The sequence below is a fragment of the Kogia breviceps genome, chromosome 7 (genome assembly GCF_026419965.1).
Source record: "Kogia breviceps isolate mKogBre1 chromosome 7, mKogBre1 haplotype 1, whole genome shotgun sequence".
Taxonomy (NCBI): domain Eukaryota; kingdom Metazoa; phylum Chordata; class Mammalia; order Artiodactyla; family Physeteridae; genus Kogia; species Kogia breviceps.
Genome location: NC_081316.1, coordinates 96,790,579 through 96,805,353, shown reverse-complemented (window position 1 = coordinate 96,805,353; position 14,775 = coordinate 96,790,579). Strand labels below are relative to the sequence as shown.

The following is a 14,775-nucleotide window of genomic DNA, read 5'->3' as shown; positions in this document are numbered from 1 at the left end:
AAAATAAAATATGGGGCAAAACCAAGAACAGGAAACTACTGCTGTTTTTATAAAAGTTATTAGAAAAGTATGACACCTTTGAATTCTATGAAATTGGTGACTAGAGATTTGTGTATAACTCTTTGAAATTGTTGATTAAAATAAGTAGCACCAAACTGTAACGTAGGAGTTGTCTAAAAAAAGAAGTGTAAATGCCATTACAAGTTAGGTCTTCTTTTTTTCCCCCCATGGTTTATAAATTTAAAAGACAGTATTAGAAACACTTAAAAAGTCAAGAACCTCACTGTCCAAAATATGTATTTCCAGCTAAGTGGAGCATGCTAAATGGACCACCAATTGCATGTATTGATAGATCAAGACTATGTTGTGAGAGAAACAAAACAAGGAATTGGCAAGGAATTAACATCTTATTACTGGCTGGTTAAGTTGTTTTAGAATCATTGTAGAATTATCATTTCTAGCTAACTATTTATAAATGGGAAAAACTAGGCTAACATTATTGTGCTAGGTATCATTTTAATTGCTTAACTCATTGAAGCCTCCTAACAAATCAAGTGAGTATTATTATCATCTCCACTTTATAGACGAGTAATCTGAGGCATGTAGTACTTAGATAACTTGCTATAAGTCATGCAGGTGGAGCCAGATTTCAACCTAGGCAGCCTGCCCCAGATCCCATGCACTCAACACCATGCTGTATTAGAGGCTTCTTGTCATGATAAGAGCCATCATTCCCACAAAAGAAGAGCATGGTATTATAAAATAAATTAAATAAGATTGAATTCAAGAGTGTAAAGACAATGGGTAACCCAGACTGATTGGTAGGGTGCAATACTCCCATTTTCATCACATTTAAGGCATATAATAAAATCACCAGTGTGGTATTTGCTAATCATCTTTTAGTATGAACCTTAATATATCAATGGTATTTCTATGTGTCAGGATAAATAACTTATTTTGAAAGAAAATGGAAACCAGTTGTGGGAAGGGGTAGAGAGATATCTTAAGGGGAAAATTCCAAATTTGGCAAGAAATTTAGGAGTTGGAAATAGAACTGGTACATGGTTAATAGCCTCAGACTTTTCTCCTCTATGTAAGCATTGGCCTTTAGGAAGTCAGTGTGATTCATAAGTATATCAGTGAAGTCCTCCTAAGGGATGGTTATTAGATGCATTCCATGCCATCTCATCTTGAGGAAGACAAACTGTGTTTTCAGGATGTTGCTACTGATTGGGATTTCATGATAATTATTTGGCTACGATTCTCACTACCTTTATTTCCTTGCAGGTTATCTTACCCATAAAGCCTTCTTGTATATGTGCTAACTCTATATCTCCTTGTGATGCTAGATTCTACAAAGAAATGAATCACATTTAACTTGAATACATAGAATTTAAGGGATAAAAGGTATTTCTTCAATGGTGCCACTAAATCGTTTTTCCATACTTACCACTGGCTTAATTTTCTCTTGAAAGCACATCTTTTCCAAAAGAATGACCACATGCAGAGTTTTCTTTGAAGAAGGTCATGAATAGAGGTTAAATAACCAATGAATTCATAAGAAAACATTTCATTTCCTAGGGATCTGGATGTTATATTTCTGTTGCAGTAGGAAAGGGAATTTAACCACTTTTCTCTTACTTCCTTTCTCTTTGGTGTTTTCATTGAACACTTGGTCTATGATGATACCTTAGCTTGGGCTAAGTATGAGGGTACTAGAAAAAAATCTGACTGCTGAGCTGTTGCAGGAGTTTGGGTTATGAGTAATGGAAATTAGGAGGGTCCACGTTCAAAATACATAGTAAACCCTTGCTTTGACTCTTTATCTCTAAATAAACATGCATGGAATCATTTCAAGCACATGTACTAATCTAGATTTCTTTCAACCAGGTAGTGATAACCTTTTATACATCTTGAAAAAGAAATGGTGGAAGTACATCCTGCTTGGACTAGCAGATGTAGAAGCTAATTACCTGATTGTCAGAGCATACCAGTACACAACTCTAACCAGTGTCCAGGTAAGAAGGAGTCCTCTTACCAGTTTGGGTTTTATAGCTTTAAGAGAAGAATCTGAGCTCATATGTGCTCAACTAATTTTATTAAGAACCTGTTCACTTGAAGAAAACCTAAACATAGTTGGATGCTATCTGTTTTCCAGTGGAGCATATGTGCTAATGAGTAAGGTTTCCTGGAATTACTGAAAACGTGTACAAGTTAATCAGTTCCCAAACTGCTAATGCTATAGCAGAATAGAACAGTTGCTACGAAAATAAACATAAATATTTAGTTGGCAATGCTGTGATGTTGGCAAGAGTTCTGTTTTATATGTTGCTTAAACATGGCATATAAAGAGGATATACCATTGTGCTACAGAAAAATTGGAGGTTTCCAAGTAAAGTGGATATTCATGACAAAGGAACAATTAGAAGGAACCTATTAGACATCTTGGGTAGAGATGGTAGCCAAAAGTAAAACTTATATCTCTATTCCTTTTCTAGGTTTATTCTCACTGGATTGAAAGAAAAATGTTTCTACATAGCAGTACTTTTCAACCTGGTGGAGTTGAGGAAGATTGTTTAAGTTGTCTTAATGTTAGGGAGTTTCCTGGGCCAGTGGTTAGGATTATGGGCTTTCACTTCTGTAGCCTGGTTCCATCCCTGGTTGGGGAACTGAGATCCCACAAGCTGTGTCATGTAGCCAAAAAAAAAGAAAAGAGTAGTCTTAATGTTAGCAAACTGTTTGATGTATCATAGTACTGACTCCCCATTGCTAACAACAAAATGTGTTGTAAATGGAGATGAAAGTAAGATAGATTCCAATACCAAGTTTAGACCTCACACTTTACTGAATTTAAGACTTTTGATGCAACACTTTTTTTTTTCTTGGCCGCACAGCACGACTTGCAGGATCTTAGTTCCCCGACCAGGGAGAGATTGAACCTGCACCCTCAGCAGTGTAAGCACGGAGTCTTAAACACTGGACCAGCAAGGAATTCCTGATACATCACTTTTTAATATAAAACAGAGGTGGTATTATCTCCAAATTATAGGAACATGGTAAAATTGAAGTGAGATTAGATTTATTTTGAAAAGAAGGATTAATGAAAACAGTATTTTTTCCAATATGAATATGCTTTAAATTCTATTATTACCAGAATGCCTTTTTTTTTTTTTGAGTTGCAACTTATGTTTCTTTTCTTTTTTTTTTTTTTTAACATCCTTATTGGAGTATAATTGCTTTACAATGGTGTGTTAGTTTCTGCTTTATAACACAGTGAATCAGTTGTACATATACATATGTTCCCATATCTCTTCCCTCTTGCATCTCCCTCCCTCCCACCTTCCCTATCCCATCCCTCTAGGTGGTCACAAACCACCTAGCTGATCTCCCTGTGCTACGCGGCTGCTTCCCACTAGTTATCTATTTTATGTTTGGTAGTGTATATATGTCCATGACACTCTCTCACTTTGTCACAACTTACCCTTCCCCCACCCCATAACCTTAAGTCCATGCTATAGTAGGTCTGTGTCTTTATTCCCATCTTACAACTAGGTTCTTTATAATTTTTTTTTTCTTAGATTCCATATATATGTGTTAGCATATGATATTTGTCTTTCTCTTTCTGACTTACTTCACTCTGTATGACAGACTCTAGGTCCATCTACCTCACTACAAATAATTCAATTTTGTTTCTTTTGATGGCTGAGTAATATTCCATTGTATATATGTGCCACATCTTCTTTATCCATTCATCTGTTGATGGACACTTAGGTTGCTTCCATGTCCTGGCTATTGTAAATAGAGCTGCAATGAACATTTTGGTACATGACTCTTTTTGAATGATGGTTTTCTCAGGGTATATGCACAGTAGTGGGATTGTTGGGTCATATGGTAGTTCTATTTGTAGTTTTTTAAGGAACCTCCATACTGTTCTCCATAGTGGCTGTATCAACTTACATTCCCACCAACAGTGCAAGAGGGTTCCCCTTTCTCCACATCCTCTCCAGCATTTATTGTTTCTAGATTTTTTGATGATGGCCATCCTAACTGGTGTGAGATGATATCTCATTGTAGTTTCTTTTTTAACATCTTTATTGGAGTATAATTGCTTTACAATGGTGTGTTAGTTTCTGCTTTATAACAAAGTGAATCAGTTATACATATCTCATTGTAGTTTTGATTTGCATTTCTCTAATGATTAATGATGTTGAGCATTCTTTCATGTGTTTGTTGGCAACCTGTATATCTTCTTTGGAGAAATGTCTATTTAGGTCTTCTGACCATTTTTGGATTGGGTTGTTTGTTTTTTTGTTATTGAGCTGTATGAGCTGCTTGTAAATTTTGGAGATTAATCCTTTGTCAGTTGCTTCATTTGCACATATTTTCTCCCATTCTGAGAGTTGTCTTTTCATCTTGTTTATGGTTTCCTTTGCTGTGCAAAAGCTTTTAAGTTTCATTAGGTCCTATTTGTTTATTTTTGTTTTTATTTCCATTTCTCTAGGAGGTGGGTCAAAAAGGATCTTGTTGTGATTTATGTCATAGAGTGTTCTGCCTATATTTTCCTCTAAGAGTTTGATAGTGTCTGGCCTAACATTTAGGTCTTTAATTTATTTTGAGTCGATTTTTGTGTATGGGGTTAGGGAGTGTTCTAGTTTCATTCTTTTACATATAGCGGTCCAGTTTTCCCAACACCACTTATTGAAGAGGCTGTCTTTTCTCCACTGTATATTCTTGCTTCCTTTATCAAAGATAAGGTGACCATATGTGCGTGGGTTTATATCTGGGCTTTCTATACTGTTCCATTGATCTATATTTCTGTTTTTGTGCCAGTACCACACTGTCTTGACTACTGTAGCTTTGTAGTATAGTCTGAAGTCAGGGAGCCTGATTCCTCCAGCTCCATTTTTTGTTCTCAAGATTGCTTTGGCTATTCGGGGTCTTTTGTGTTTCTATACAACTTGTGAAAATTTTTGTTCTAGTTCTGTGAAAAATGCCAGTGGTAGTTTGATAGGGATTGCACTGAATCTGTAGATTGCTTTGGGTAGTATAGTCATTTTCACAATGTTGATTCTTCCCATCCAAGAACATGGTATATCTCTCCATCTATTCGTAACATCTTTAATTTCTTTCATCAGTGTCTTATAATTTTCTGCATATAGGTCTTTTGTCTCCTTAGGTAGGTTTATTCCTAGATATTTTATTCTTTTTGTTGCAATGGTAAATGGGAGTGGTTTTTTAATTCCACTTTCAGATTTTTCATCAGTAGTGTATAGGAATGCCAGAGATTTCTGTGCATTAATTTTGTATCCTGCTACTTTACCCAATTCATTGACTAGCTCTAGTAATTTTCTGGTAGCATCTTTAGTATTCTCTATGTATAGTATCATGTCATCTGCAAACAGTGACAGCTTTACTTCTTCTTTTCCTATTTGGATTCCTTTTATTTCATTTTCTTCTCTGATTGCTATGGCTAAAACTTCCAAAACTATATTGAATAAGAGTGGTGAGAGTGGGCAACCTCGTCTTCTTCCTGATCTTAGTGGAAATGGTTTCAGTTTTTCACCATTGAGGACGATGTTGGCTGTGGGTTTGCCATATGTGACCTTTATTATGTTGAGGAAAGTTCCCTCTATGCCTACTTTCTGCAGGGTTTTTATCATAAATTTGTGTTGAATTTTGTCAAAAGTTTTCTCTGCATCTATTGAGATGATCATATGGTTTTTCTCCTTCTATTTGTTAATATGGTGTATCACATTGATTGATTTGCATATATTGAAGAATCCTTGCATTCCTGGAATAAACCCCACTTGATCATGGTGTATGATCCTTTGAATGTGCTGTTGGATTCTGTTTGCTAGTATTTTGTTGAGGATTTTTGCATCTATGTGCATCAGTGATATTGGCCTGTAGTTTTCTTTCTTTGTGACATCTTTGTGTGGTTTTGGTATCATGGCCTTGTAGAATGAGTTTGGGAGTGTCACTCCCTCTGCTATATTTTGGAAGAGTTTGAGAAGGATAGGTGTTAGCTCTTCTCTAAATGTTTGCTAGAATTCACCTGTGAAGCCATCTGGTCCTGGGCTTTTGTTTGTTGGAAGATTTTTAATCACAGTTTCAATTTCAGTGCTTGTGATTGGTCTGTTCATATTTTCTATTTCTTCCTGGTTCAGTCTTGGCAGGTTGTGCATTTCTAAGAATTTGTCCATTTCTTCCAGGTTGTCCATTTTATTGGCATAGAGTTGCTTGTAGTAATCTCTCACGATCATTTGTATTTCTGCAGTGTCAGTTGTTACTTCTCCTTTTTCATTTCCAATTCTATTCATTTGAGTCTACTTCTTTTTTTTCTTGATGTCTGGCTAAAGTTTTATCAATGTTGTTTATCTTCTCAAAGAAGCAGCTTTTACTTTTATTGATCTTTGCTATTGTTTCCTTCATTTATTTCTGATCTGATCTTTATGATTTATTTCCTTCTGCTAACTTTGGGGTTTTTTTGTTCCTCTTTCTCTAATTGCTTTAGGTGCATGGTTAGGTTGTTTATTCGAGATGTTTCCTGTTTCTTAACGTAGGATTGTATTGCTATAAACTTCCCTCTTAGAACTGCTTTTGCTGCATCCCATAGGTTTTGGGTCGTCGTTTCTCCATTGTCATTTGTTTCTAGGTTTTTGATTTCCTCTTTTATTTCTTCAGTGATCACTTCATTATTAAGTAGTGTATTGTTTAGCCTCCATTTATTTGTATGTTTTACAAATCTTTTCCTGTAATTGATATCTAGTCTCATAGCATTGTGGTCAGAAAAGATACTTGATACGATTTCAATTTTCTTAAATTTACCAAGGCGAGATTTATGACCCAAAATATGATCTATCCTGGAGAATGTTCCATGAGCACTTGAGAAGAATATGTGTTCTGTTGTTTTGGATGGAATGTCCTATAAATATCAGTTACGTCCATCTTGTTTAATGTATCATTTAAAGCTTGTGTTTCCTTATTTATTTTCAGTTTTGATGATCTGTCCATTGGCAAGAGTGGGGTGTTAAAGTCCCCTACTATGTTTGTGTTACTGTCGATTTCCCCTTTTATGGCTGTTAGTATTTGCCTTATGTATTGAGGTGCGCCTATGTTGGGTGCATAAATATTTACAATTGTTATATCTTCTTCATGGATCGATCCCTTGATCATTATGTAGTGTCCTTCTTTGTCTCTTGTAATAGTCTTTATTTTAAAGTCTATTTTGTCTGATATGAGAATTGCTACCCCAGCTTTCTTCTGATTTCCATTTGCATGGAATATCTTTTTCCATCCCCTCACTTTCAGTCTGTATGTGTCCCTAGGTCTGAAGTGTGTCTCTTATAGACAGCATATATATGGGTCTTGTTTTTGTATCCATTCAGCCAGTCTGTGTCTTTTGGTGGGAGCATTTAATCCATTTACATTTAAGGTAATTATTGATATGTATGTTCCTATTCCCATTTTCTTAATTGTTTTGGGTTTTTTCTTGTAGGTCTTTTCCTTCTCTTATGTTTCTTGCCTAGAGAAGTTCCTTTAGCATTTGTTGTAAAGCTGGTTTGATGGTGCTGAACTCTCTCAGCTTTTGCTTGTCTGTAAAGGTTTTAATTTCTCCATCAAATCTGAATAAGATCCTTGCTGGGTAGAGTAATCTTGGTTGTAGGTTTTTCTCCTTCGTCCCTTTAAATATGTCCTGCCAGTCCCTTCTGGCTTGCAGAGTTTCTGCTGAAAGATCAGCTGTTAACCTTATGGGGATTCATTGTTTGTTATTTTTCCCTTGCTACTTTTTTTTTTTTTTTGGCGGTACGTGGGCCTCTCACTGTTGTGGCCTCTCCCGTTGTGGAGCACGGCCTCCCAATGCGTAGGCTCAGCGGCCATGGCTCACGGGCATAGCTGCTTCACGGCCTGTGGGATCTTCCCGGACCAGGGCACGAACCTTTGTCCCCTGCATTGGCAGGTGGACTCTCAACCACTGCGCCACCAGGGAAGCCCTCTCTTGCTACTTTTAATATGTTTTCTTTTTATTTAATTTTTGGTAGTTTGATTAATATGTGTCTTGGTATGTTTCTCCTTGGATTTATCCTGTATGGGACTCTGTGCTTCCTGGACTTGATTATTTCCTTTCCCATATTAGGGAAGTTTTCAACTATAGTGTCTTCAAATATTTTACCAAAAAAAAATAAAACAGGGCTTCCCTGTTGGCACAGTGGTTGAGAATCCGCCTGCTGATGCAGGGGACACGGGTTCGTGCCCCGGTCCGGGAAGATCCCACATGCCACGGAGCAGCTGGGCCCATGAGCCATGGCCACTGAGCCTGCACATCCAGAGCCTGTGCTCCGCAACAGGAGAGGCCACAATGGTGACAAGCCTGCGTACCCCCCCCAAAAAATTTTTTTTCTCTGTCCCTTTCTTTTTCTCTTTGTCTTCTGGGACCCCTGTAATTCGAATGTTGGTTCGTTTCATGTTGTCCTAGAGGTCTCTTAGACTCTCCTCAGTTCTTTTCATTCTTTTTTCTTTATTCTGCTCTGCAGTAGTTATTTCCACTGTTTTATCTGCCATGTCACTTATCTGTTCTGCCTCAGTTATTCTGCTATTGATCCCTTCTAGAGTATTTTTAATTTCATTTATTGTGTTGTTCATCATTGCTTGTTTCCTCTTTAGTTCTTGTAGGCCCTTGTTAAATGTTTCTTGCATTTTCTCTATTCTATTTCCAAGATTTTGGATCATCTTTACTATTATTTTTCTGAATCCTTTTTCAGGTAGACTATTTCCTCCTCATTTGTTAGGTCTGGTGGGTTTTTACCTTGCTCCTTCATCTGCTGTGTGTTTTTCTGTCTTTTCATTTTGCTTATCTTAATGTGTTTGGGGTCTCCTTTTCCCAGGCTGCAGGTTCGTAGTTCCCATTGTTTTTGGTGTCTGTCCCCAGTGGCTAAGGTTGGTTCAGTGGGTTGTGTAGGTTTCCTGGTGGAGGGGAGTAGTGCCTGTGTTCTGGTGTATGAGGCTGGATATTGTCTTTCTGGTGGGCAGGTCCACGTCTGGTGGTGTGTTTGGGGGTGTCTGTGGCCTTATTATGATTTTAGGCAGCCTCTCTGCTAATGGATGGGGCTGTGTTCCTGTCTTGCTAGTTGTTTGGCATAGGGTATCCAGCACTGTTCGTTGCTGGTCCTTGTGTGAAGCTGGGTCTTGGCATTGAGATGGAGATGTGTGGGAGATTTTTGCCGTTTGATACTACATGGAGCTGGGTGCTCTCTTGTGGACCACTGTCCTGAAGTTGGCTCTCCCACCTCAGTGGCACAGCCCTGATGCCTGGATGTAGCACCAAGAGCTTGTCCTCCACACGGTTCCGAATAAAAGGGAGAAAAAAATAGAAAGAAAGAAAGAAATAGGATAAAATAAAATAAAGTTATTGAAATAAAACATTATTAAGAAAAATATTAAAATAAAAAACAAAAACAGACGGACAGAACCCTAGGACAAATGGTGAAAGCAAAGCTATGCAGACAAAATCTCACACAGAAGCATACACATACAGACTCACAAAAATAGGAAAAGGGGAAAAAATAATATATCTTTGCTCCCAAAGTCCACCTCCTCAATTTGGGATGATTCGTTGTCTATTCAGGTATCCCACAGATGCAGAGTACATCAAGTTGATTGTGGAGCTTTAATCCGCTGCTTCTGAGGCTGCTGGGAGAGATTTCCCTTTCTCTTCCTTGTTTGCACAGTTCCCGGGGTTCAGCTTTGGATTTAGCCCCGCCTCTGCGTGTAGGTCGCCTGAGGGCATCTGTTCTTCGTTCAGACAGGACGGGGTCAAAGGAGCAGATGATTCGGGGGCTCTGGCTCGCTCAGGCCGGGGGGAGGGAGGGGTACGGATGTGGGTCGAGCCTGCGGCGGCAGAGGACGGCGTGACATTGCACCAGCCTGAGGCTTGTCGTTTGTTCTCCCCGGGAAAGTTGTCCCTGGATCACAGGACCCTGGCAGTAGCGGGTGCACAGGCTCCCGGGAAGAGAGGTTTGCACAGGTTTCTTGGTGGCGGCAGCAGCAGCCTTAGCATCTCATACCCGTCTCTGGGGTCCGCGCTGATAGACGCGGCTCGCTTCCAGTCTCTGGAGCTCCTTTAACCAGCCCACTTAATCCCCTCTCCTCGCGCATCCGAAAACAAAGAGGCAAGAAAAAGTCTCTGTTTCTTCGGCAGCTCCAGACTTCTCCCGGACTCCCTCCCGGCTAGCCGTGGTGCACTAACCCCCTTCAGACTGTGTTCACACCGCCAACCCCAATCTTCTCCCTGGGATCCAACGGAAGCCCGAGCCTCAGCTCCCAGCCCCCGCCCGCCCCGGCGGGTGAGCAGACAAGCCTCTCGGGCTGGTGAGTGCTGGTCGACACCGATCCTCTGTACGGGGAATCTCTCCGCTTTGTCCTCCGCACCCCTGTGGCTGTGCTCTCCTCTGAAGCTCTGAAGCTTCCCTCTCCGCCACCCGATTCTCCACCCGCAAAGGGGCTTCTAGTGTGTGGAAACGTTTCCTCCTTCACAGCTCCCTCCCCCTGGTGCAGGTCCCGTCCCTATTCGTTTGTCTCTGTTTTTTCTTTTGCCCTACCCAGGTACGTGGGGAGTTTCTTGCCTTTTGGGAGGTCTGAGGTCTTCTGCCAGTGTTGTCAGTGTTCTACAGGAGCAGTTCCATGTGTAGATGTATTTCTGATGTATCTGTGGGGAAGAAGGTGATCTCTGCTTCTTACTCTTCCGCCATCTTCTTAAATTTCCAGAATGCCTTTTAATATTGTGCTAAGCATTTTCCTCAGCAAATCTCTTGTGTTTTGACTGGCATGGGTTAAAAAGCCAAGATAGGAAATATTTGTTAAGACAGACATCATAGGAGGCACGTGAAAAACCCAGAATTTCATAAAAATTAAAACCAGGAGTTACATAGAAGATGCAGTTCATCACAAATAGTATTAAGTACTGAATGAATAGCAATGAATAATGAGTATAAGTATATAGAAAATGGCATTTTTCTAGTCACATCTACCCTCATAATCTCACACACAGTTTAATTACTTGATTACAATTTGCAGAAACTTTGATCTCTGACTAATGACAATGTAAGTTTTGAATTGGTACAAGGTCTAAACACAGCTAAACAAAACATGTATAGCTGGGTTATTGTGACTAAAGGTCATGCCTTAAACTAATCTCAAACAATTTCTTCCGTCTTATCCTCTTAGAAAAAGCTAAGCATTTGGTTGTCAAAAGTTATGTACTGGGCTTCCCTGGTGGCGCAGTGGTTGAGAGTCCGCCTGCCGATTCAGGGGACACGGGTTCGTGCCCTGGTCCGGGAAGATCCCACATGCCATGGAGCGGTTAGGCCCGTGAGCCATGACCATTGAGCCTGAGCATCCGGAGCCTGTGCTCCGCAACGGGAGAGGCTGCAACAGTGAGAGGCCCGTGTACCACTAAAAAAAAAAAAAAAAATTGTACTTATGGTCCTAGCAAGCCTTATTATAAAAAGCACATCTAACAACTAGAGGTGCTTCCAGCAGTAGAGAGTGCCTCCCATTGGAATTCTTCAAGCGGATTCTCTCCTTGAATAAATCTCTGGCCTTGTTAATCTGAAAGTGTGGAAGTTATTTACTGATTGATTGATTGATCGCCACACGTGACATGTGGGATCTTAATTCCCTGAGCAGGGATTGAACCTGTGTCCCCTGCAGTCGAAGCTTGGAGTCCTAACCACTGGACCACTGGGGAATTACTCTTGAAAATGTGGAAGTTTAGATTGAATGGTCTTTGAACCTCCTTCTTAAGGATTCCTTCAAAGATTCTGTAATTGCAAGTATTAATGTAGTAGTTCTTGATGTGGCCATTGACATTGCTGGCCTAGGTTTCTACTCATGTCTCTTCTCACTTCACTGCCACATCTACACATTCCCTACCCACAGGCGGCTTCTCTCTCTTATGTTGCTCTGTTCTTTCTAGAATGAAGCCTTTTCAAAGCCCCTTCTCTAAGGCCTAATTCAATTTCACTTTCTCCTCTATGCTCCACTGTATCTCTAATAAAGTCTAAATCATGTTTATATCCATGCCTTCTCCTCATTCCAGGTTCTTACTTAGTTCCTTGCTTACTGTGACTGTACAACAATTTTTAAAGATTAAATTAAATAGGGAGGCTCTTAGAACTACAAGCATCAAACAGAAGGCATCTGTTACCAAGAACACATTTTGAAAAGATCCAATGTAGATAAATGACTGAATGTGATAGATATCAGATTAGAAGTCATGGAATTTTAGAGTGGGAAGGTACCTGTGAGATCATTTGGTCTGACCTCTTGATTTCAGATTTTGACTCAAAGGGTGACTAGCTAGAGATCACACAGCTGATCAATTGTAGGTCTGGGGCCTGAGGCCTTGGGAGCTCTTACCAAATGTAGGTGTCTCCCTTATATGGCTACTCATTGCCCACCAACAATTGTTAAAAATAGAGCAGATTTAAGTTTGACTTTAAGATACAATTTGAGGATAGGGAGTCTGCTGTAATAGTTTTTAGAGTGACTTTTTCCACTTTTTTGTTTAAGGAATGTAGTTTAGACTTTGTTACTTCATTATGGCTGGATTCTGTGGGTGTCTTCCAGGACAAAGCTATTATCATTTGCATCGTTTAATGGTTTGTTATTCAGGCAGGCTCAATAAAGGACTTAAGAGATTGGAGTTCTGCAGCTGGAATAAATAACACAAGGCAAGGTGCCCATTCCTATACTTGACATTGCAGTGAAAGGTGATCAGTAAACAACTGTGGACAAGATCAAACAGGCTGTTAGAGATTTAGGGGCCTGCCTTGTCCAAGACTAAACAGATACAGAGCAAATCAGGGACAAGGTTAAAAAAAGAACAGGATGAGCAATCAAAAAACATTATCAGGGGGCTTCCCTGGTGGCGCAGTGGTTGAGAGTCCGCCTGCCGATGCAGGAGACACAGGTTCGTGCCCTGGTCCGGGAAGATCCCACATGCCGCGGAGCAGCTGGCCCGTGAGCCATGGCCGCTGAGCCTGCGCGTACGGAGCCTGTGCTCCGCAATGGGAGAGGTGGGAGAGGCCACAACAGTGAGAGGCCCGCGTACTGCCAAAAAAAAAAAAAAAAAAAAAAATCAGGAACATTATTAGTAAAAGGAATATATTTTATCCTTGAATGTACTTTACCAAATTTGTGACTTTAAGAATCCAGTGAATAAAATCTCTCTTTCTTTTATCTTACAAAGATTTTGGATTTACTATAATTTTGGCACTCTTAATCCCCCTGCCTTTCAGACTGGCAATATCAGGGGTTTAGCAAGTATTTTCTGGACCCAGGACCGACAGGTGATGGAGGAGTATATGATGAAGATGAGCAAGAGTATTTGCTGTGAGCCAGCATCTGTCTTACATGGTGGGGTTGGACACTTTGTCAGGGAGATGGTGTCTGTTTGCTCTCTCATAATAACCTGTACTTTTTTGTAGCTCTTAGCCCAATTGCATTTAAATATTGGTTGTGTGATGCTTCTTTGTCTGTCTAGCCTTCTGTGTACTCCTCTTTGTGTCTCTCTTGTTCTCTATATTCCAGCTCCTCTCATAGTGTCTCGCACTTATCACATACTTAAATATTTGTTGACTGAGTGAATGGGCACATGTCTACTGGACTTAAGGATAAACACAGGTGGGAGTGTAGAGGTAAACTGCATAGGCTGTTGGGCAGAATTCCTTGGGCTCATCAACTGGCTCCAACACATTTATTTATTTATTTATGGCTGTGTTGGGTCTACGTTGCTGCGCGCGGGCTTTCTCTAGTTGCGGTGAGTGGGGGCTACTCTTTGTTGCGGTGCACGTGCTTCTCATTGCAGTTGCTTCTTGTTGCAGAGCACGGGCCCTAGGCACGCGGGCTCAGTAGTTGTGGTGGACGGGCTTATCTGCTCCACGGCATTGGGATCTTCCCGGACCAGGGCTCGAACCCGTGTCCCCTGCATTGGCAGGTGGATTCTTAACCACTGTGCCACCAGGGAAGTCCACCACTTTTACTATGTGAATTTGGGCAACTCACTTAACCTTTCTGTGCCTTTGATTTCCTCGTGTGTAAAATGGAGATTGCAGTTCTAATCTTATAGAGTTGTTGTGAGGATTAAATGAGTTAGTCCAGGTAAAGCATTTAGTACAGGGCTGGCAATAATAAATGCTCAATAAACACTGACTCCAATAAACACTTAATCATCTTTTAGCTAATGAGAGATGTTTTAAGCCATCTGTTTCTCCTTCCATGCAGCTTTTGGATTGCTTTGGGATTCCTGTGTTGATGGCTCTCTCGTGGTTTATTCTTTATGCAAGATACAGAGTGATCCACTTCATCGCTGTGGCTGTCTGTCTGTTGGGCGTAGGAACTATGGTTGGTGCAGACATATTAGCAGGGAGGGAAGACAATTCAGGTGAGACTGTGTTACTTGTTTATGGTTTAGTCACAGAAAAAGTTTTGCTTATGTCCTCACTTTTATTGTGCAAAGATAAAGTAAAAGGCAGAGAACATGTCCTGATTAACTATCTTTAAAGTTTTATTTTTAGATTTGCTTGCTTCTGGTATATAACCATTTCCACAAAGCAGTCTTTATGTTTCTACCTGCCCCGTGTCCTTGCTGTGTTTTGTCACACTAAATAGTTTGTTTTGTGTCATGAGAGAGAAGTTTCTTTATATATTTGTAATAATCTTTTTTTGGCCCATACATTTGGATTAGTTACTGGAAATCCTACTGTAGATTCTTGG

General features: G+C 40.1%; 1 protein-coding gene across 1 annotated transcript in view; it reads left to right on the top strand.

Moving 5' to 3' along the window:
• SLC35F2 (solute carrier family 35 member F2) overlaps positions 1 to 14,775 on the top strand; it is a 62,350-nt gene that overhangs the window by 40,704 nt on the left and 6,871 nt on the right. The window contains exons 3-4 of the mRNA XM_059070364.2: positions 1,891 to 2,018; positions 14,284 to 14,443. Coding sequence (XP_058926347.1) covers positions 1,891 to 2,018; positions 14,284 to 14,443 — 288 coding nt within the window. The remainder of the gene's footprint in view (positions 1 to 1,890; positions 2,019 to 14,283; positions 14,444 to 14,775) is intronic.